At 43.6% G+C, this 24748-nt stretch overlaps 1 protein-coding gene across 1 annotated transcript in view; it reads left to right on the top strand.

The window, feature by feature from the left end:
* The window catches only part of LOC144668940 (high affinity cGMP-specific 3',5'-cyclic phosphodiesterase 9A-like), a 93184-nt gene that overhangs the window by 14885 nt on the left and 53551 nt on the right, over positions 1–24748 (top strand). Inside the window, exons 4-8 of the mRNA XM_078531435.1 lie at positions 3366–3409; positions 10295–10349; positions 11013–11083; positions 17740–17821; positions 18578–18659. Of these exons, the coding sequence (XP_078387561.1) occupies positions 3366–3409; positions 10295–10349; positions 11013–11083; positions 17740–17821; positions 18578–18659 (334 nt within the window). The remainder of the gene's footprint in view (positions 1–3365; positions 3410–10294; positions 10350–11012; positions 11084–17739; positions 17822–18577; positions 18660–24748) is intronic.

A 24748-nucleotide genomic window follows, 5' to 3' on the forward strand; every position in this document is an offset into this window, starting at 1 on the left:
TTCCCATCTATCAGCTGCCCTTGTCCTTCTAGATGGTAGTGGTCGTGGGTTTGGAAGGTGCTGTTGAAGGAGCCTTGGTGAATTCCTTCAGTGTATCTTGTGGATGGTACACACTGCTGCTACTGTGCGTTGGTAGTGGAGGGAGTGAATGTTTGTGGATGTGAATGAATGTGCTACCAATCAAGTGGGCTGCTTTGTCCTCAACGGTGTTAAGCTTCCTGAGTGTTGTGGGAGCTGCACTCATCTAGACAAGTGGGGAGTATTCCATCACACCCCTGACTTGTGCCTTGTTGATGGTGGACAGGCTTTGGAGAGTCAGGAAGTCAGTTACTTGTTGCACAATTCCTAGCCTGTGACCTGCTTTTGTAGTCACAGTATTTATATGGCTAGTCCAGTTCAGATTCTGGCCAATGGTAACCCCCCAGGATGTTGACAATGGGGGTTTCAGTAATGGTAATGCCATTGAATGTCAAAGGGTAATGGTTAGATTCTCTCTTATTGGAAATAGTCATTGTCTGGCACTTGTGTGGCACGAAAGTTACTTGCCGCTTGTCAGCTCAAGCCTGGATATTGTCCAGGTCTTGCTGCATTTGGACATGGACTGCTACATTATCTGAGGAGTCGCGAATGGTGCAGAACATTGTGCAATCATCAGTTAAAATCCTTACTCCTGACTTTATGATAGAAGGAAGGTCATTGGTGAAGTAGCTGAAGATAGTTAGGCTAAGGACAATACCCTGAGGAACTCCTGCGGTGATGTCCTGGAGCTGAGATGACTGACCTCCAACAACCACAACCATTAAGGTTATAGGGATAAATATTGAACAAAATCATTGATTATTCTTTGGAACATGGTTTTTGTATTGTTAGTTATTGAATACTCTTTGGAACATGGGGGACAGAGCTTAAAAATAAGAGGGCTCCCTTTTAACACCGTGATGAGAATTCTTTCTCCCAAAGGGTCATTGTTGTGTGGAATTATTTCCCCCCAGAAAGTAGTGGAAGCTGGGTCATTGAATTTATTCAAGGCAGTTAGATAAGTTTTTGTTAGGCAAGGGAGTCCAGGGTTATGGGGGGCAGACAGGAAAGTGGAGCTGAGACCACAACCAGATCAGCCATGGTCTTATTGAATAATGGAACAGGCTCAAAGGGCCTATGTTCCTATGTAACTTCAAGGGCAAAATTTTGCCCTCGATGGGCGGGCGGACCCAACCGACTCGGCAGTGGGCGGGCAGCCAATCGCCACTGCCTAAACGGGCCCCACCGCCATTTTAAGTGGGCGGGCCAATTAAGGCTCACCCAGCGTGTCGCCTGACGGGAAGCGCTATGCGCTCCCTGTGCAGGCGGGCGGTGGGGAGGGAGTGGAATTCCTCAACTGCGAGAGCGCACTCTTTCGCGCACGCGCACGTAAGAGCGCACGTCTCCCTGAGGCAAAGTGCTGCCTCAGGGAGATCGCTGAAAGGCTGTCAAATATTAAAAATAGAACAATAAAAAATTCATTGACATGTCTCCCTCATGTGAAAATGTCACACGAGATGGGACGTGTTAATGAAGTACACAAATTAAGCGCACACATTAAACGTTTTTAAATCCGATATCAAACCTCATCCCGCCACTGGATGAGGTTTGTAAAAAAAATCACTTACCCGCCTGCCCGTTGGGCCCGTGCGCCGAGCCGAGGTTTGCCCGGGACCCTCAAAATCCTGGTCAATTGGTGACTTAATGGCCTTAAGGAGGCCTTTAATTAATGGCGGGCGCGCGTCCCGCTGCATAGCGCGCCCGCCGACCGAAACATCATGATGCCACGCGCTGACATCGGGACGCTCGCACGACGTCAATACGCGACGTTTTAAGCGCTGGCGTGCGGACTCCGCCACCCACACGTCAGCCAGAAGATTCAGCCCCCTTCTGTATTGTTAGTTATGATGGGAATGGTATCTGTGGAATTCAGTTGGACTGTTTGAGTAAGATAGGTGTCCAGGTGGACTTTTAATCAGTTACCTTTGAACAAATTAGAGTCAATTTGCTGTCTAGTTCCTGCAGGGATTTTCTCCCTTGACTGAATTTTGGAGTCAGGTACACAAGGTTATGGGAGTGAGCACTGGAAGTTACCATAAATTATTGCTTTTTCTGATTTTTTTTTCCCACAGCAGCTTAAGAGAGTCATGTGGTGCTTGTTGCAGTAGGCCTTTGAATCACTAGAGCATTGTGTTGAAGAAAGGTGATAATCCACATGGAATATAGGGTTTGCTTATGGTGTGATATTGTTTGAGTGCGTCAATTATGCACAATAAGTCCTGGAGGCAATGGGAATGTTGGTCTCCAAGCAGCTGTGAGCAATAACGAGTCACTTACCCTACGCCTCAGCAACTACCCTGTTAATGAATCAGTGCTGCCTGTCTGAGATGCGAATCCATCAAAAAAATAAAATAAATCTGTATTTTCATTAAAATTTCTATGTCTATATTTATAACGGTAACTGCTCATTTAAACTTCTCATTCTGTATTTAGACCCTCACACCAGAAGTGCCGCAATTCTTCTGCTGGCAGTTACATAAAAACGGGAACAAGTTTACAATGTACCCTTTTATGGGATGTGGGCATGCAATCAAAATTCATACCCTTCACCCTTCAATTTCCATTCCACGTTTTTTTTTTGTTCATATTTATGTTCGAAATTACCTTTGTCTTGGGGAAATGATGGCGTAGTGGTAACATCATTGGATTAATAATCCAGATAGGTCTAGGCTAATGTTCAGTAGGCTAAATCACACCACAGCAGCTTATGGAATTTAAATTCCATTAATAAACCTACAAAGTAAAGCTAGTCTCAGTAATGGGGACTATGAAGCTATCGTTGATTATTGTAAAATCATTAATGCCTTTTAGGGAAGGAAATCTCCCATCCTTACCTGATCTGGTCTACATGTGACCCAAGACCAACAGCATTGTGGTTGACTCTGAATTGCCCCCTGAAATAGCCTAGCAAGCCAGACAGCTCAAGGGCAATCAGGGGTGGGCAACAAATGCTGGCTTTGCCAGCAGTGGCTACATCCTATGAAAAAATAAAGGGGAGGGCGGGGGGCAGCCGTGATGTAGTTGCCTCTGGCTTCCTAGTCAATGGATGGGGCCACCTCTACACCTTTAAATTCAGGCCTCTTGTGTGCTATACCTCAGGAAATTGAATCATTTTGCATGTGATCATAACAAGGTGGTGATCCTGACTGGAAGCTCAGTCAAGGTTATTCAGTCTCAGCTGGCCTTTATTTACTTAAAACATGTATTTATTTTATGTACTTCAGCTAACTGTAACAGAACGGTTGTCTCTCAAATACTTTGTTTAATTTCTTTCCTTTTCTTTCCAGCTCTCCTTACAGAGTGGTCACTCTCAGTGCTAGACAGCTTACAGGTATTGACTCCTTATACATCAATGGATTATATCTATTGAAATATATAATGGATACCGGCTTGGAATTGGTGCCAAATCTACCACGTGGTCTATGTAGGCTGGATTTTACATGGCATTGTGGATCCATCCCTGCACCCCCAGCTAAAATTTTGAGGGGAGGCCCGCCCATGATCCCAATGGCTGCCTCTCAGCAAGTTAATGCTGGGAGCAATGTTAATTGCTTTAAGACAAGACTTCCACCCCTATTTCAATAGTAAGTTCAGACAGGCCGGCAACTCTGTATTCCCAGAAGTGCCATTTGTGAGTGGTGGCCACTGCTGGGACTATAGGCAGCGCCACCAGACTAAGGAGCCCAGGTAAGTACAGTGTCGGGGGCCTCGGTGACAAGGGTGAGGGGGATGGGTTACCAGGTTCAAGGGGCCGGGCGGCAGGGTTAAAGGGGGGGATGACCTTTGGAGAGGTACCTCTGATGGGATCAGGGAGCCTGCAAAGGAGGCTCCCTCCACTTTCCCTGACACCAGCCCACACAGCTAAAGCTGATGGGCTTCCCACATTGTGTGGACTTCCCCCCCCTACCCACCACCACTGGTTAAAATATCAGCAAGTGTGGGACAAGGCCCTTAAGTGCCTATTAATTGGCCACTTATTCATTAGGCCCAAAGATGGGCAGGCCACTCGACTCTTCCCCTGCACCCCGTAAAAGTGCAGACAGGTTAGCGGCTGTGGGTAGGTGGTGGGAAGGCCACCCGTGGGATTCCATGTGCCCCAACCTTCAAACCCACCAAGGGAGTGTAAAATCCAGCTCTATATTTCTCACTAGATTGTTTCCTGGGATGGAAGGATTGTCTTATGAGGAGAGATTGAGTAGTATGGGCCTATATTCTCTGAAATTTAGAAGAATTAGAGGTTATCTCATTGAAATGTATAAAACTATTAGAGGGTTTGATAGGGTGGACACTGTAAGGCTGTGTCCCCTGGCTGATGAGTCTAGAATTGGGGATCATAGCATCTGCATCAGGGGTCATCATTTAGGCTTGACATGAAAAATTTCTTCAGGGAGGGCTATGAATCTTTGGAATTTTCCTGCCCAGAGGGTTGTGGATGTTCAGTCATTGAATAGACATGGATCAAAAGATTTTTGGACATTAAAGAAATTGAGGGATATGGGGATAGGTGGGAAAATGGAGTTGAGGTAGAATGATGGGACAGGCTTGCAGGAGTGTTTGGGCTACTCCTGCTCCTATGTCTTATGGGCTATAAGCCCCATTATACTGGGCACATTTTACTGATGCTACTACAATTCAAAGATGCATCCAAAGCTTGAGAAACAAACTTCCCCTTGTTTCTCTCCACTGATGGGACTTAGTCTGTCACATATGAGCACAAAATGAGAGCATGTGGGCAGGAGGTCAAGGATGATGAAGTTTAAAGAATATTCTAGATCTTAGGAGCATCATTAATAAATTGGATGTACAGTGTGCCCTGGCTACAACTCTTTACTCATCAACTTTTTAAATAACTACATACTTTAATAAAAGTATATTCTCCAAATCAATGCCATAAGAGAGCTGCTAATTATCACTAAATTAAAAAGTGGACAGGGTCATGAGGACTCGAAACGTCAACTTTGTTCTTCTCCGCTGATGCTGCCAGACCTGCTGAGTTTTTCCAGATATTTCTGTTTTTGTTTTGGATTTCCAGCATCCGCGGTTTTTTGTTTTTATATTAAAAAGTGGACATATTTGGCCCACAGAGCTTTCACTTAGCAGTTTGTAGTGTAGTGGCAATGTATCTCTGGAAGAGCTGGGCTAGACTGAGCAAGCAATCTTTGCTCATTCATTATATTATTTTACTTTTTTGCTTTGTTTGCTTTGAGGATCTTTGGGGGTGATTTTACTGAGTCGGAGCTGGTGTAGTGGTATTGTCACTGGACTAGTAATCCAGGGTAATTCTCTGGGGAAGCAGGTTCAAATCCCACCATGGCAGATGGTGGAATTTAAATTCAATCAAAAAAAAAAATTGGGTTAAGATGTCTGATGCTTACTATGGTTATGATCCCAGCTGATGGTATTACTGGTCAAGTCAGATCCCAGAATAGAACCTGGCTTGATGGGCCATAGTTTTTTAATTTTTTTAAAACCGTGGAGAGTACTTACTGGAACAGATTCACAGGAGTCTGCTGTTGACTTAAGGTAAAACATTTATTAAACAAGAAACGTTAACCTTTGTTTTCTAGTGTAATAGAAAGATTTTGACACAGACTCCAAGGAAAAAATTATTCAAACTCACCCTATCTCTTTTATCCCAGCAATATCCTTACAGACCAAACACTCCAGTGAAGAGGTACGACTACTTCCAACCCATGGCTAGAGCTGGTTCAGTTGAAAAGAGGTTTTTTTTTTCCTAGTAGACTTCTGACTATTCCACAATTAGTATCTCCCTTGAGATATCCAGAAGGCTCGCTCTAAATTCACTATTACTCTAACTTTAAAGCAATACATATGAGTTCCTTAAACTCATTCCCTCAGCAGTCTGGCATCATTCCCAGCTAGAAAGAGCCTTAGACCCTTTCTGTCTTCACTCTGTGGTATACACATACCAACTGAACTGAAATAAGCCTTTGTCTCTCTCTGGGTGTCTCTCTGATTCCCTGTTGCGAGGCAACAGCACAGTTTTTTCCTACCTTTTCTGTTTGTTTTAAGTTCCCTAAACTACTAACCCATTGGTAACCTGGCTCCTGACTTCAAGAGTCGTACACCCTCATTAAAAATGCATGTATACAAACAGGGCCTAGAGACTTCCCAGCTCCATCTCAAAAAAACCTCTAAAATGAAACCAAACTCAAGTTTCACCTTTCTTAAAACAAATGAATAGGTATCAATTAAACGTAAAGATATATCTTATTCCTAACACCCATACATACAAACATAACATAAAACTATATCTAGTTCCTAACACCATGAAACCATTGTCATAACCCATCTGGTTCACTAATCCCCTTTAGGGAAGGAAATCTGCTGTCCTTAGCTGGTCTGGCCGACATGTGACTCCAGATCCACAGTAATGTGGTTGACTCTTAACTCCCACTGCAATGGTCTAGCAAGCCACTAAGTTGTATCAAACCATTAGAAAGTCAACAAGGCATTAAACCAGACAGGCCATCCAGCATTGGCCTAGGCACCAGAAACAACAACAGCAAATTAAGCCCTGTCAACCCTTCAAAGCCCTCCTTACTAACAGCTGGGGTTTGTGCCAAAATTGGAAGAGTTGCCTCTCAGACTAGTCCAGCGATAGCCTGACATAATCATACTCATGGAAGCATACCTTGCAGATAATGTCCCAGATACCACCATCCCTGGGTATGTCTTGTCCCATGGGCAGAACAGACCCAGCAGAGGTGGCGGCACAGTGGTATACAATCAGGAGGGAGTTGCCCTGGGAGTCCTTGACATCGACAGTGGACCGTGTGAAGTCTCATGGCAACAGGTAAAACATGGGCAAGGAAACCGCCTGATGATTACTATGTAACACCACCCCTCCACCCCCTCCTTCCCCAACCCTCCAAGCTGATGAATCAGCACTCGTCCACATTAAACACCACTTGGAGGTGGCAAGGGTGCAGAATGTACTCTGACTGGGTCACTTGAATGTCCATCACCAAGAGTGGCTCAGGAGCACCACTACAGGCCAAGCTTGGATGGCTCCTAAAATATATAGCTGCTAGATTGGGTCTGTGGTAGGTGATGAGGGAACCAACAAGAGGGAAAAACATACTTGACCTCATCCTTTCCAACCTGCCTGCCGCAGATGCATCTGTCCATGACAGTATTGATAGGAGTGTCCAGCACCACAGTCCTTGAAGAGACCTGCCTTCACAATGAGGATACCCCCAATTGTGTTGTGTGGCACTACCGCTATGTTAAATCAGATCGATTTTGCCCAGATCTAGCAACTCAAGACTGGGCATCCGTGAGGCTCTGTGGGCCATCAGCAGCAGCAGAATTGTACTCAACCCCACAATCTGTAACCTCAGGCCTGGCATATCCCCCACTCTAGCATTACTGCCAAGCCAGGGGATCAACCCTGGTTCAATGAAGAGTGCAGGATGGCATGCCAGAAGCAGCACCAGGCATACCTAAAAAGGTGTCAACCTGGTGAAGCTACAGCACAGGGCTATTTGTGTGCCAAACAGCACAAGCAGCAAGCAATAGACTGAGGCAAGCAATTCCACAACCAACAGATCAGATTTATGCTTTGCAGTCCTGCCTCATTCAGTCATGAATGGTGGTGGGCAATTAAACAACTCACTGGAGGAGGAAGCTCAACAAGTATCCCCATCCTCAGTGATGGAGGAGCCCAGCATATCAGTGCAAAACATAAGGCTGAAGCATTTGCAACAATCTTCAGCCAGAAGTGCCGAGTGGATGATCCATCTTGGCCTCCTCCAGAGATTTCCCAGTATCACAGATGCCAGTCTTCAGGCAATTCGATTCACTCCATGTGATATCAAGAAATGGCTGAAGGCACTGGTTATTGCAAATGCTATGGATCCTGCAATATTCCAACAATATTATTGAAGACTTGTGCTCCAGAATGTGCCATGGCCCTAGCCAAGCTGTTCCAATACAGCTACAACACTGGCATCTACCTGACAATGTGGAAACTTGCCTGGAAATGTACACAAAAAGCAGGACCAATCCAACCTGGCAAATACCACCCCATTAGTCTACTCACGATCATCAGTAAAGTAATGGAAGGGGTCGGCAACAGTGCTATCAAGCAGCATTTTCTTCGCAATAACCTGCTCACTGCTAGTTCTGCTTGGATCCTGGGGTTACCATTGACCAGAAACTGAACTGGACTAGCCATATAAACACTGTGTGGCTACAAGAGCAGGTCAGAGGCTAGGATCCCTGCGGCGAGTAACTCACCACCTGATTCCCCAAAGCCTGTCCACCATCTACAAGGCACAAGTCAGGAGTGTGATGGAATATTCTCCATTTGTCTGGATGAGTGCAGCTCCAACACCACTCAAGAAGCTTGACACCATTAAGGACAAAGCAGCCCACTTGATTGGCACCCCCATCCACAAACATTCACTCCCTCCACCACCAACACACAGTGGCAGCAGTGTGTACCATCTACAAGATGCACTGCAGCAACTCTCCAAGGCTCCTTAGACAGCACCCTCCAAACCCACAACAGCTACCATCTAGAAGGACAAGGACAGCAGACACATGGAGATCCCCCTCCAAGCCACTCACCATCCTGACTTGGAAATATATCGCAGTTCCTTCACTGTTGCTGAGTCAAAATCCTGGAACTCTCTCCCAAACAGCACTGTGGGTGCATCTACACCACATGGACTACAGCAGTTTAAAAAGGCACCACCTACTTGAGGGAAATTGGGTATGGGAATAAATTCTGGCCTAGCCAGCTACACCCACATCCCATGAATGAATTTAAAAAATTCTAACATGAAAGCCTGGAGTTTCCATTGCATTTTTACCAGGATACAGATGTAATATAAGCACAAAACAATAACATGGCTAACAGGACCTAGGAATTCTGGACATAAGTGAGTTATGCACATAACTGATGCAGTGAAATTTCTTCATTCAAAAGGGTTGTGAATATTTGGAATTCTCTATCTCAGAGAGCTATGGATTCTCAATCATTAAGTATATTTAAAGCAGATGTGGCTCTTTAGATATTAAGCTAATGAAAGGATATGGGAATTGGGCAGGAGGTACTGGCATAGTGGTAATATCACTGGACTAGTATTCCAGAAACCCAGAATAATGCCACCACGGCAGATAAAATCTAGAAAAAGTCTAGTGATGACCATGAAACCATTGCTGATTGTTGTAAAAACCAATCTGGTTCACTAATGCCCTTTAGGAAAGGAAATCTGCCACCCTTATGTGGTCTGGCCTACATAAGGCTCCAGATCCACAGCAATGTGATTAACTCTTAAATGCCCTCTGAACAAGGGATGGGCAATAAATGCTGGTCTAGCCAGCAATGCCCACATCCCATGATCGAATTTTTTAAAAAAAGGAAGGTGGAATTGAGTTAGAAAATCAGTCATGATCTTACTGAATGATAGCGCAGATTCATAGACCAAGACTCCCTGACCCTTTTACACTGAATACATCCTTCAAACCCTCCATTTGAATGTGTTTCCACCAACAAAGCTGGTGTCACATCTGACTATCAAACACAAATAGGAAGGGGAGGGGGGTGGGGGGAGTCCTCTCAACGTTGTGACAGGCAAAACAATAATTTATCATTTAATTGCAATTGTTAATCCTTTTACATATAAAAAACCCTCACTGAGCCCTGCTATGTGCTATTTCTGTTTTTAATACATGTTTATGACACTAGTATATTAAAACTGAAAAGGTTCCCTGATTGCAGGTTCTTAAACATAAGTTTTGACTAATGTGAAAGAATGTTGGTGAAAGGTGTTGAAACTTTTAACTTTAAGGCGCACAGGTGAACTATGAGTTCACGTTTTCTGGGGTCCTGACTGTTTACATTGATTTACATCCCCTCTATTTTGGGCATATTTTAATGAAATTGGGAGGGTCCTTGAGCGTACCTTGGGTGAAATGGGTATTTTGGGCAAAGTTTCAGGTGCATCTTCTGGATTGTGCCCAAGGAGTTATCCCCAGCTCATACTGTCATTGGGTGAGATTCGCCACCATCAACCCCCTCCCAACCAACTCCGCACCATGTCAGGGCCAGATTCTGGAGGATTGCATCGTTGTTCGAACCTCAGTCACTTCGTTGTGAAGCAAATTGAGAACTCTCAGGGAAGTGGATATAATTGGTCTCATGGATTCTAATGTCTGTCATCAATCACCTTCTTTCTACCTCTAGAAGAAGAAGACTTGTTGCAGAATGTTCTGACCCAAGTTGCTGACCAGTTTTCAAGGTAATTTGTCATTAATTCTTTATTTAAACTTCAACCATTTTCTTTCCTCTTATGCTGCTGAGGGTAGTTACTTATTCTGGGCTGGAGCTCCATTGGAACTGGTAGCCCCAAGATACTTCACTCAAATGGCCATCCATCATGTGTGAGCCAGGGCAGTGGATGTTGGAAACCTAGTCAAGCATGAGGGATATCACAGTCAAGCCTATCCCTGAACTCACCTAATGTTCACCCCTATGCAGTTTTGGCTGGGATCAATGGATAACAATTAACAATGAAGATGTTGTATGATTTCCCCTCATCATCTTTATTCAGGGAACACCAAGCTCAAGTGTAAAGCTCATATTGCTACTCATTGTCCTTACCTCTCTCTTTAAGCCTCATGGACCATTTAACATTCTACAGCTAAGATCGAGAGCGACCAAGGTACGACCAAGAATAGAAAGGGCGATGGTCTCCAATTTCCTTCCCTCTATTTGAGGGTGTACAGCCTCCTTCCCATTCAGTATCTGCCTTCAATGAACCCAATACAGCAGAGGAACCTACATCCTACCATTGCATGATGTTTTGGAGCACTAATGTTCCCTGTTCAGGACAAGTCCAAATACAAAGGTGATCAGATATACTGAATGTACTGTAACTGTTGAAGGTTTGATTCTCTTGCAGAATTTTCAAAGTCAACGACCTGAAAACTGAAATCTCAAGCAGGTTGGCAGCATTGGAAAAGAGGGTCGAATGTAAGTTGATATTTTGAACTTTCCATTTACTACTTCTGATTGCCTATTACAGATGTTATTGGTGCTAATAGTGACAAAGGATTGAATAGATTTTTTTATTGAATTCAAATTCCACCATCTGCCATGGCGGGATTCGAACCCAGGTCCCCAGAGCAGTACCTTCAGTCTCTGGATTTTACTACACCATTGTCTCCCCAAATTGGAAAAAAGAAGCCACTCAACAGTGAACTGCCGTTTTTGTCCAGGATTCATTTGAAGCACCAGTTTGAATTGGACGTTGAGCATCTGGAGGATTGGTCAGATCAAAGATTCACACATATTTGCAGCAGGAACACTAGGGATCAGATGTCAATGGATATGGGCTTTATCCATTTTTCTAAACAATAAACTGGCTTTGGGCTGAAGAGCTCATTCCAGTGTTTTTTTTAAATTATTTTTTCATGGGACGTGGGCGCTGCTGGCCAGGCCAGTATTTATTACCCATCCCTAGTTGCCCTAGTTCAGAGGGTATTTAAGAATCAACCACATTGCTGTGGGTCTGGGGTCACATGTAGGCCAGACCAGGTAAGGACGGCAGATTTCCTTCCCTAAAGGGCATCAGTGAACCAGATGGGATTTTACACCAAGTGACAATTGTTTCATGGTCATCATTAAGCTTTTAATTCCAGATTTTTTTATTGAATTCAAATTCCACCATCTGCCATGGCGGGATTCGAACCCAGGTCCCCAGAGCAGTACCTTCAGTCTCTGGATTTTACTACACCATTGTCTCCCCAAATTGGGAAAAAGAAGCCACTCAACAGTGAACTGCCGTTTTTGTCCAGGATTCATTTGAAGCACCAGTTTGAATTGGACGTTGAGCATCTGGAGGATTGGTCAGGTGCTCCGTTCTTTTGGTAGAACTTTACCTCTAAATAAAATTGAGCTTAACAAGCCTTTATGTGTTTAAAGTGTTTGCCATCCAAATGTTATATGCTGCATGCAGTGTGACTAGTTATCAATGGCAGATGATATTTGTACATTGGAATTATAAACATTGGCGATCACATTTACCAGTCCCTAAGAATTCAGGATTAAAAAATCAGCTTAACTACACTGTCAGCAGAGCCATATGGTCTTGGAAGATCCCAGCTTTGATCTCCAGTTTGTGCTGAGTTAACTGCTGTCATCAAGGGTGAAAGTAGCGGTGTAACAGTTGCTTTCAGTGCATCTGGGCTAAGAGACCAACTCAGACAGGGCTCCCAAGCAATGATCACTAGGTAGTGAACATTGCTGGAACCTGCATGCATCTAGACATTGAGATAAGAACAGGATTGGGGGTCATAGTCAAATGGTGCACATTCTCTGTCCAAACCCACATATTGGGCTGAATTTCCCTCCTGTCGGGGGTTTTGTGCGGGGGCGGACAGGAGCTAGGGCGAGCCCGATCATCGGCCCCGATCGCCCCCGCCATTTAACGTGGGCACATGCGCGAAAGAGTGCAGAAATCTGTGCCTCAGGGAGATTTGTTTAAGGTTCAAACGTTTAAATAAAGAATTGAAAATATTTAAGACATGTCCCCTCATGTGACAGTGTCTCATGAGCTGGGACATGTCAAGGAACATTAATTAAAAAATTTATTTAATTTATAAACACTTCATGAAACCTCATCTCGCCTGTGGATGAGGTACAATGAAAAACGCGAAGGCTGCCCAGGTTCTTCGCCTGCCCCGCCAACTTTAAGGTTGGATGGGCAGCTCATTTAATTGATTTGATTAGTTTTAAACAGGCCTTAATAGGCCTTTGACAGTTTGGCAGGCATGCAGCCAAGTCGGATGTGCGCCCGCCGAACTGAAAATCTAAATGACGCGCGGTGACATCGGGACGCCCGCCGGATGTCACCGCATTTCATTTTACGTGTCGGCGAGTGGGCCCCATTCCTGCTCGCCGACCAAAAAATTCTCCCCAATGCCTGGTGGCGAACCAAAGCTTCATGGCCAACCCAGACGTACATGTCTGTAAACCTGACAAAAGGACTGGAATAGTCATCCTTAATAAGTGTGACTATAAGAACAGTGTGGATTTTGTTGATAATGAAAAGTCCAAATTTGTATCCATTGGACCTGCTGCTAAGCATAAACGCACAGCCCTGCTCAGAAGTAAACTACAAAAACTCTTGTTGGACTTGTGTAAGAGTAACAAGCTGCCCAGTGACATATATGATAAGATTTGTCCTCACTGCTCACTACATCTGCACATGTATGGGTTGCCCAAGATGCACAAAAGTGATGTTCCTTTGCGCCTATCTTATCTGTGACTGGTTCTGCACAACATGAATTGGTCAGTTGGCTGAGCAAGTTGCTACAACCAGTTCTGAGCAAGTCATGCACATACATGATGAAAGACCTTTACCTTTTGAAAGATCACACAGGACTTGCTTATCGAAAGCACTGCCATGCTCATGTGCTTGTTTGACATTGCTAGCCTATTCTCCAATATACAGCTCAAGGAAGCCAAAGACATTTACGCCGCATCACTATATGGCGATCTAGACACACCACCATTGTCTGAACCTGTATTCATTGAACTTATGAACTCAGCAACTCATGCAGTTGAGTTCTGTTTTAACAACATTACGTATGTCCAAATAGATGGTGTTGCCACGAGGTCCCCTCTAGGCCCAGCTCTCGCAAACAGCTTTGTCGGTTTCCACGAGAAATGCGCCTTCGATGGAATGACACCAAACCTCCTACCCCTTGCATATTTCCGATGCTTAAATGATACATTTGTTATATTTAAATCTGCAGCTGCATGCAAGAATTTCCTTACACACCTTAATGGGCTCTTTCCTGCACTCAAATTCACACTTGAAATTGAGCAGTCAAATGAGCTCCCATTCCTCGGTGCGCTAGTTGAAAAACATGCCAATGTGTTCTCTACTGTCCAGCACAAGCCTACCTTCACTGGTCAGTATACACGTTGGGATACACATGCTGTATGATCGGTCTTATCGGCAACCTTGTAAATACGACCCGAGCCATTTGCTCACCAAGTAAGCTTGATGCTGAAACAGGGGGCGTCAAAGCCATCCTGCAGGATAATGGCTACCCTGATCAGATCATCGCTGAGAGTACATCACACAAACTCATGAATGGGCCTAAACCACTTTTGGTCCTGAAAAGTGGCCAGCCTACCTCCGATTACTCTGGAAGGATAAGGTGTCTCAAAAAATTTGAGCAACAGGTGAAACTAGTCGTTTCACGCTGCTACTATGCAGTAGCAACATGAGTGGTATTCTCCACTAACAGGATGCTGCCTATTACACAAATTAGTACTGTGGTATATGAATTTCAGTGCCATTGTGATACCAAACAGCACATCCCTTTGGCTGTTCGCAACAGTACCCAACCGTACCCAACCATTCATGCTGCAAAACTCAAAACATAGGGCAGAATCATCCCAGGTTTGCCCAAAGTGTGGTAGGGAGCAGGAAAAATGTTGTTTTACCCACTGACCGCAATGGTGGGTTTTCTCTGGTCCCATTCCCACCTCATTAATTATGCAGCCTCAGGAAACACGCCATCTCACTAGCGGGCGGCCCCTGATTTTACCCGCCACACCATCATCTCGCCGCTTCCTCATGCAGGCTGCCATATTTAAACTGCAGCCGCGTGCACTTCTTGATGCTTACAGCCCAAGACTGCTCCGGTGAAGACATGGTTGCAAATGCCAAGAAGAGTGCAGCCCCCCAATTCAGTGACATGTCCCTGGTACTTCTAGACGCCGTGGAGGCCTGCTGCAATGTCCTATACCCCAGCTCTGACTGCAGGAGGCCCATCAGTCTCACCACTCCAAATGCAGAGGTGGTGGCAGAGGTGGTCAGTCCCAATGCTGCACACAAGAGGCTGGCCATCCAGTGCAGAAAATGGATGAATGATCTCATTCGTGTCCCCAGGGTAATGCAACCATCTCATCACTCTAAACTCTCAAACTCAGAAGGCCATCACACATTCACTGGCATCTCACTCACTGCCAGTTCAAGGGACATCACCACTCACTGTCTCACACACCCTCACATCTCCATCTGACCTCATCTCTGCTAGAGACTGACTCCTCAGCCCTCACCACCTTTCAGCCACTTGCACAGATCAACATGTGTCCTCACACACACCCTGGAATACTCCCCTTCCCCAGTCCAGCCCTCACCTTGCAACCTCCTCCGTTGCCTGAGGCCACTTCACCCCCTGCCCCAAGCACGTCCTAGCCCTGCAGCCATTAAAAAGCCAGCCCCCATCTTATGGCTGGTCAGATGGGTAGAGACCTGCCTGTGAGCTCCCTTAAAAGTGACGTGGTGCTGCCTGCGAAGCCTGGAGCTGATGACTGAAAGAGGTCATCAAAGAGAAGCAAGGTAGGCAAACAAACCTCAAAGTCCCCAATGAAGTGCAGCTTGCCAGGTGCACTTCGCTTATGGACACTTGTGAAACACACCCAACATGCTCGGATGATCCCACGTGGGGAGGGGGTGGGGGATGATTCCAGCAAGCAGAACTTATAATGAGATCCTAAAGTATTGAATTTAGGTTCCTGACTTGCAGTGGCAGGAAACATGGCCACCATTGACGGGTGGAGTGGACGATCACAAACTGGTTTCACGACAGCGTGAAACTGATTTTAGGCTTTCTTGCTTTGTTGTTCCCCCCTCGCCTGCCATGATGCCCGATGCCAACGGGGCTGGAAAATTCCAGCCATAGTGTCCACATTAGATGTGATTCTGTGTTGGACAGCACTTGCTAAACAATCCTGATTGTGCTAAGAATTACACTGACAGCCAATTTAAAATTATCAGTTGGACTCAGTGTAGCTCACCTACACACATTGGAAGCTACATATGTTCATACATAGGGCCCTTTCCTTTGCAAACAGAAAGAGCATGTCCATGCATTGCACCTTTTTCAACTAAACAAAAGCTTGGGGGACAGCCATTCATGGGTTCATTCCTCATGGCATTGCCTTGACCAATCAATATTAACTTGCCTGGTTTGATTTAAAAAAAAAGGCTTGGCAGTCAACTATTCTTTGGTGCATTCTCCATGGCTATGCCTTCACCAATCAGAGACAACTTACCAACCAATCCGTACTCTCTTCTCATGCAGTTTAAATTGTCGTTCCCTTTAGAATTGGCATTCTTGTGAATCTGTCCTGATGTGTGCAAGCTGAGAAGCTTCAACAGCATGTCTCTTTTTTTCAGCAATGGTCAAGTTCTGTACTTCCTAACGACTATTTAAAGGAATAAATTCTTGGATGATGTATTTGAGAGTGACCAACGTCTGTGGAATGATACTAATTGAAGAGGGGAGAGATGAGAAGAAACTTTCATAGAAATATAATCAACCTTTACCATTCCTGAAAGACTGAGCAAGTCTAAAAAGATGATGAAAGAATTTGATAGTGTAGCTAAAGTGAAACAGTTTAGTCTGCTGGGAAAAGACGTAAATTAGAGCAAGGTCATTCTGTGTTGAAGCCACTACAAATTCACACACTCCATCCTGCCAATGACATTAAAACTCTATCCTCCAAAAAAGGTGATGGGGGAGGTAGAGAGCTACCGAAAATTTCAAAGGATTGATAGATTTTTGTTAGGCATGGGTATTAAGGGTTACGGAACAAAAGGAGAATATACAAAGTTGAGTTACAGATCAGGCATGATCTAATTGAATGGCAAAACCTGAGGGGCTGAATGGCCCACTTGTTCCTATGGTTATCACAGTCCTTGGCCAGTCCATAAATAACAACAAGTCCTGCTGGACTGAGAAAGAAAGAACTAATAATTCCAGCAACTTCAACCAAACCTGCTCTGTAAAACCCCATTTTACACCCCATTTTACAATGTTATCAAATAGGATAGTCACGAGAGTACAACTCCAGGATGGGACTAAGAGCTCCCAGCCAAACTCTTCATTCATCAATTAAAAAAACAGAATTCAATTACAACTCGTGCATTGAAATTAAAGGTTCCGATTTGAAATGTTTAACTAGAATGCAACCTATCAATAATGACCACCTGTTATTCTAGGCAACAACACAGCCACCAGTTAGTGTGAAAAGTGCCTGATGTATCACCAGCAACCTGGCTTTTGAATTTCTCGGGCATCTTTTTCCATCAGGGTTTTAGAATCTTGAGGTAGGATGCTTGGGTGAGATGGTGCCACTTTAGTCCAAAACAGCCCACATTTTCAAACCCACTTGTGCACAAGTGAAATATGAGATCCAATAACAGAGAAAAAAATAAATTGGGAATCTGAATGTGAGGTTGAAAGGCAAAATATTTATGGCGTACGTCCGGGTTACTCCAACAAATTGCACCTACAGAGAAATCAAGCATAGGATCAACAGGGCCACTCAGATCCATTTTCTCCTAAACTACTGGGACCATCAGAGAACATTGACGCATTATTTGGTCAACTCAGATTACTGTTACATTTATTAGACCATAGACAGGGGAGGGGGGAAAATTTAGCATCTAAACTGAACCCAATTCAGTCATTGGATTGCAACAAGAATTGACATAAAGTGTTATGCAACTCAGATCATCTTGCCTCTGACTATGGCTACAATATAAGTTCAGAATCTTTTTGCTACACTTTGATTTCTTATTGTTACTTTCCTTTTGTTTCCAGTGGAAGGTTTAAAGGTGGTGGAAATAGAGAAGTGTAAGAATGACCTGAAGACACTTAAAGATGAATTGTCTTTGGGAAACAGGTGAGAGACCTAAGTAATCAATGGGTATTGTCACTCGACCAGCGAGATAATTGCAATAAAACAGGCAATGCCAGTAGCATTACCAAATGCAGCCTTCCTTCCTTGGTTCTCTCCCATGCCTAGTGGCACATGAGGCAGATGAAGCACATGCTTACATCTGTTTCCATGGCTAGTTTTTACTGGAACAGGTTGCCAGCCTGTCACCAGAAGCTTTAACTTGAGGAGTGTCACTTGGCATTAACCATTGCTGAGCAGGAGACTCTCCCGCTCTTGCCACCTGCGATAGGCATATTAGAAGGATTTACAGGGTGGTACTTAACCTGTTTGGTCACATTATGAACACACCTTCCGTGGTCATCGAGTCCTGACAAACATGGAACTCTGGCTTGGAGGCAGGGACGCTACCCATTGCACCAAAGGACCTCCACACCAAATGCAGCAATGGACTGGAAATTAAATCAATTTGGGATAGGTCCCCTTTAAATGGTGCCATGGAATCTTTAACATCCAACACTGAGAGCAGACATGTCCTCGGTTGAAAGTCTTACCTGAAAGATGCTACCCTCTGTTCCAATAGTGCAGCACCCTCTCAGTACTATACTGCAGCGCCAGCCTAGATTATATGCTCAAATCTTAAGTGAGGTTTGATCCAATAACCTCTGACTCAGAGGCAAGAATACAGATACTGAGCCACAGCTGATACCTGGCTAGAAGAGCACCTGAGCGCTCCTAATTTTAATGCTTCTTATTTGTCAGATCAAACACATCTTGCAAACACACTATCGTGGAGGAACCTATAAAGCTGACTCTGCAACGTGATATCCCAAAATATCCCAAGGTAACTACCCAACTAAATTAAATCTAATAAGATGGAGCCATGTGCTATTGGATAAGAGAGTGAGAATAACCAACAATGTTCATTGATAATATCATTGCTAACTTCTGCTGGCTGGAAGGAGTAGAGGAAAATGTAGAGCTAGGTGAGGGAAGATCAGATTGAGTCATATGAGAGAGGAGATGACTTTGGTGGAGTCAGGACAGTGGAAGGGAGACTGAAGAGGTTGAATTGTTTTGTGTGGGAGGTGGGCAGAATGCAAATCAGGATGCTGTGTTGAGATGTGAAAATCATGCTCATTTTTGGACAACTTGATGTCTGGACTGATATAAAACCTATCATTAGCCTCAAACTACTCAGAAATCCTAATACCCTCCCAACTCACTGAAGTTCAAAGCGTAGAGGCACAGGTTGGCAGTAGTCGAAGCTTAGCTAGCTGCAATATTGCTGCAGATTAACCAGCTAAAATCCCATAAATTACAAGCACAGAATGGTACTAAATTTTCTGCAACCCATTAAGGAATTGTCATATAGGATTACCTGGAATTGAGTGGGAGGACTCCCAGTGTCCAGTGATAGGTCTACACGTCCCTATGATTGGTATGGCTTTATGTGGACCTTCCTAGTTTGGGTATTGCATTGCTAAGTACAAAATAATCAATGTATTTATACTGATTTATACTGGCCACTAATGCCTGAGGAACAAACCAAGGCTTAGTGAAGATTTGCTTTGGCTAAGATGGCCATTTTAGTGCAGTAGAGGCTCCTGTGATAAGGTTACAGAGACTGCATATCCGGGTGAGGAATATGGGCCATGCACCCCAACAGCCTTGCACTATCATTAGCATTGAGTTGACATTGCAATTACCCTTTAGCATTGGTGATTGTAAAGTTGAACAATGTTCCTACGAATAGTTTTATTAAGAGTGCCAATAAAAAAATAATTACATGGATGACTTAGGACCCATTTGTCAAACAAACAAACTCATTGTGTAGCTCTGCAAGAGTGGTCTCAAATTTCACTTGGTAAACAGATTTAATCTGGTTTTCACAGTTTATACACTCTTTCTGTTGACAGACACAAATCTGACATCAACTGTTATCCCACCCACATGAACTAAATGTCATTGTGAGATACTCTATGGACTATTGAAACTAGCTCAGGTCCAAGTTACTGACCAGTTTATTGAAATCAGAAGTTGATCCAATAAGTAGACTCCATTGGTCATTCTCTACATTTTCCATGCACCATTCCCTGGCCAAAAGGGAGGTCAGACAGACCTTTAGAGGCAGTTAGCCGTGAGGATTTCAAGTGGGTGTAACATTAACTTAACTGATACCACATTACTCTCCTGTGGAGAAGCATCTGACCTGCATTTGTCATCTTCCTTAATAGTAAAGTTGAAGAAAGAAATTTGCCACATCAGTAATTATACTATGCCTGCATGTGTATCTTTTGTAGAGAAACTGTAATACAAATACTTATAGGTTGCAGGTTGTGATTTTTTACATTCTACCCTTTTGTGCTCACCATACAATTGCTTTGAACCTGTTACTTCTGTTTATGACAGAACATATTGATGACCCATGTAGCTCTAACTAGGGTATAATGGTCTCAGAAGCAACAATAGGAATATACTGGATATTAAATAAAAGACTTGCATTTATAAAGCACTTTTCACAACCATTGGATGTCTCAAGATGCTTTAAAGCCAATTAAGTATGACAGTGACTGTAGTTCAAAAAGTAATGTAGGAAACACAGCAGCCAGTTTGCGCACAGCAAACTCCCACAAACAGCAATTTGATAATGACCAGATAATCTTTTTTTTGTGATGTTGATTAAGGGATACATATTGACCAGGTCACTGTGGATAACTCCCCTGCTCTTCTTCAAAATAGCTCCATGAGATCTTTTATATCTACCCAAGAACGCAGATGGGGCCTAGTTTTAACATTTCATCCAAAGAATTGATAGCATCTACTGGCAAAAGGAAACCATTTTACACACAGGACACCCAGTCCATCACTTGGATATATACATATTGCAATTAACGGGTCACAGCCCGATAGGAGAAAAAAATTAATATGCGTATTCTACAGTGTGTGAAAAATGTGCTATCCCATTGTGAAAATGTGCTATCCCATTGTGAAAAATGTGCTATCCCATTGTGAAAGCTCGCTGTCTCCTGTTCTTAGGAACATAGGAACAGAAGGCCATTCAGCCCGTCAAGCCTGTTCCGCCATTCAATATGATCATGGCTGATCGAACACGTCAATGCCTTTTACCTTCACTATCCCTATAACCGTTTACGTTATTGTTAATCAGAAATCTATCAATCTCTACCTTAAGCACACTCGATGACTGAGCTTCCATGGCCATTTGGGGTAGAGAATTCCAAAGATTCACAACCCTCTGAGTAAAGGAATTTCTCCTCATGGATTGTTGAAGATGAATGGTAAGAATTAATGGTCAGAATTCTTCAGATCTGTAAGTAAACATCCACTTAAGCTAAATTAATAATTAATAATCTAACAATCCATGATTGTTCATGGATTCAATAAGAACATAAGGAATAGACCTTAAGACATAAGAGCAGAAGTAGGCCATTCGGCCATCGAGTTTGATCCGCGAATCAGTGAGATCATGGCTGACCTGCTAATCCTCATGTCCATTTTCCTGCCTTTTCCCCATAACCCTCGATTCCCTTACTGTTTAAAAATCTGTCTATCTCAGCCTTGAATATACTTAATGACCCAGCCCTCTGTGGTAAAGAATTCCACAAATTAACAACCCTGTGAGAGAAGAAATTCCTCCTCATCTCTGTCTTAATTGGATGACCTTTTACTCTGAGATTATGTCCTCTGGTCCTAGACTCTTCCACAAGGGGAAGCAACCTCTCAGCATCTACCCTGTCAAGCCCCCTAAGAATCTTATGGCCTGAATCTTCTGGTCGGCGTGTGGGGGCGGGCCCCGCTCGCCGACGCGTAAAATAATGAGTGGTGATGTCAAGCGTGCGTCCCGATGTCACTGCGTGTCATTCCAATCTTCAGTTCGGCAGGCGTGCACCGAAGTTGGCTGCGTGTCCACCAAATTGTCAAAGGCCTATTAAGGCCATTTAAATAGCAATTGAAATAGTTAACAGGGCTGCCCATCCAACCTTAAGGTTGGTGGACAGGCAAAGAGCCCAGGCGGCCTTTGCATTTTTCATCGAACCTCATCCACAGGCAGGATGAGGTTTCATGAAGGGTTTATAAATGTAATAAAATTTTTTATTAAAATTGCTTGACATGCACCAGCTCATGTGACACTGATACATGAGGGGACATGTCTGAATTTTTTTTTTTCTTTACTTTGCTTCTGAAAAATTGAAATAATCTCCCTGAGGCACGAAGCTGCCTCGGAGAGATTTCTGCGCTCTTTTGTGCACGTGCGCAAAAGAATGCAGGCCTCAACTCTCCCTCCTCCTGCTCTCACAAGGAGTGCTCAGCGCTTCTGGGTGCGCGTCACGCTGGGCGGGCCTTAACTGGCGCACCCACGTAAAATGGCGGCGTGCAGCCAATCGCGGGTGGCAATCAGCTGCGTGCATGCCTGTGTCCACTCCCGCTCAGCCTGCCTGACGGGGAGAAAATTCTCCCCTATATGTTTAATATGTCTCATTTTTCTAAATTCCAATGAATACATGCCCCAATCTACTCCCCGTCTCTTCATTAGAAAATCCCTCCATAACCGGAATCAACCTAGTGAACCTTCTCTGGACTGCCTCCAATGCCAGAACATCTTTCCTTAGATAAGGGGACTAAAAATGTTCACAGTATTCTTGGTGTGGTCTAACTAGTGCCTTGTATAGTTTTAGCAAGATTTCCCTATTTTTATACTCCATTCCCTTTGAAATAAAGGCCAACATTCCATTTGCCTTCCCTATTACCTGCTGAAGTTGTATGTTAGCTTTTTGAGATTCATGCAAGAGGACCCCCAAATCCCTCAGTGCTACAACTTTCTTCAGTCTTTCTCCATTTAAATAATATTCAGGTCCTCTATTCTTCCTGCCAAAGTGCATAACCTCACATTTTTCCACATTATATTCCATCCACCAAGTTTTTTCCCACTCACTTAACCTGTCTATATCCCTCTGTAGATTCTTTGTGTCATCCTCAGCACTTGCCTTCCCACCTATTTTTGTACCATCCGCAAATTTGGCGATAGTACATTCATTTCCCTCAACCAAGTCATTAACATATATTGTAAATAATTGTGGCCACAGCACTGATCCCTGTGGCACTCCGCTAGTTACAGGTTGCCATCCTGAAAATGCCCCCTCCCCCCCATATCCTAACTCTCTGTTTTCTATTAGTTAGCCAATCCTCTATCCATGCTAATGTACTACACCAACACCATGGGCTCTTATCTTATTAAGTAGCCTTATGTGCGGTACCTTATCGAATGCCTTTTGGAAATCCAAATACATTACAGTTATTTGTTCCCTTTATCTATCCTGCTTGCTACTTCCTCAAAGAATTCCAATAAATTTGTCAGGCATGATTTCCCCTTCATGAAGCCATGCCGACTCTGCTTGATTATATTATGCAGTTTTAAATGCTCTGCTATTACATCCTTTATAATAGACTCTAACATTTTCCCAATGATAGATGTTAAGCTAACTGGCATATAGTTAGTTGTTTTTCCTCTCCCTCCCTTTTTGAATAAGGGTGTTTTCTAATCCTCTGGGACTTTTCCAGAACCTAAGGATTCTTGGATGATTACTATGAGTGCATTCACTATCTCTGCAGCTATTTCCTTTAATATCCTGGGATGCAACCCATCAGGTCCAGGTGACCTATCGGCCTTTAGCCTCTAGTACTTTTCCTCTAGTCTTAGTTATTGTATTTATTTCCTCCCCACTTTCGTCCCTTGATTATTTAGCATTTTTGGAATGCTATTAGTGTCTTCTACCGTGAAGACTGATGCAAAGAATTTATTCAACTCCTCTGCCATTTCCTGCTTCCCCATTATTATTTCCCCAGCCTCATTATCTAAAGGGCCTATATTGACTTTGGCCTCTCTCTTCCTTTTTATATATTTAAAGAAGCTCTTACTGTCCATTTTTATATTACTTGCTAGTTTACCCTCAAAGTTTATTTTCTCCCTCTTTATTTTTTTGGTCAACTTCTGTTGGCTTTTAAAACTTTCCCAATCCTCTGGCTTACCACTAATCTTTGCCACATTGTATGTTTTTTCTTTCACTTTGATACTATCCTTAACTTCCTTGATTAACCATGGTTGGTTTATCCCCTTCCTAGAATCCTTCTCCCTCACTGGGATATATCTTTGTTGTGAGTCATGAACTATTTTCTTAAACGTCTGCCATTGTTCATCAACCATCTTTTCAGCTAAACTCCTTTCCCAGTCCACTCCAGTCAACTCTGCCCTCATTCCTTTGTAATTATCCTTATTTAAGTTTAGCACAGTTGTTTCCAACCTAATTTTCTCACTCTCAAATTGAATTCTAAATTCCACCGTGTTATGGTCACTGTTTCCTAGGGGATCTTTTACTCTGAGATCATTTATTAAACCTGCCTCATTACACATTACCAGATCCAAAATAGCCTGATCTCTGGTTGGACCCACAACATATAGTTCTAGGAAACTGTCCCGAATACATTCTATGAATTTTTGCTCATGGCTACCCCCGTCAATTTGATTTCCCAATCTACATGAAGATTAGAGTCACTCATGATTAATGTACTGCCTTTTTTACATGCCCTCATTATCTCCTGATTTATTGTCTGTCCTACAGCATAGCTACTGTTAGGGGCCTATAGACTACTCCCACCAAGGCATCTTCCCCTTGTTGTTTCTTATCTCCAACCACATGGATTCCACATTTTCCGATCCGAGATAATTTTGTGTTATCATATTTATTCCATCTCACACTAACAAAGCTACCCAACCACCCTTTCCTTCCTGGCTATACTTTTGAAAAGTCACATACCCCTGAATATTTAGTTGCTTTGATCTCCTTGTAACCATATCTCCATTATGGCTATGAGATCATACCCATTAATCTCTATTTGTGCCGTTAATTCATTTAT

This window comes from Cetorhinus maximus, chromosome 2 (assembly GCF_964194155.1).
Source record: "Cetorhinus maximus chromosome 2, sCetMax3.hap1.1, whole genome shotgun sequence".
NCBI lineage: Eukaryota > Metazoa > Chordata > Chondrichthyes > Lamniformes > Cetorhinidae > Cetorhinus > Cetorhinus maximus.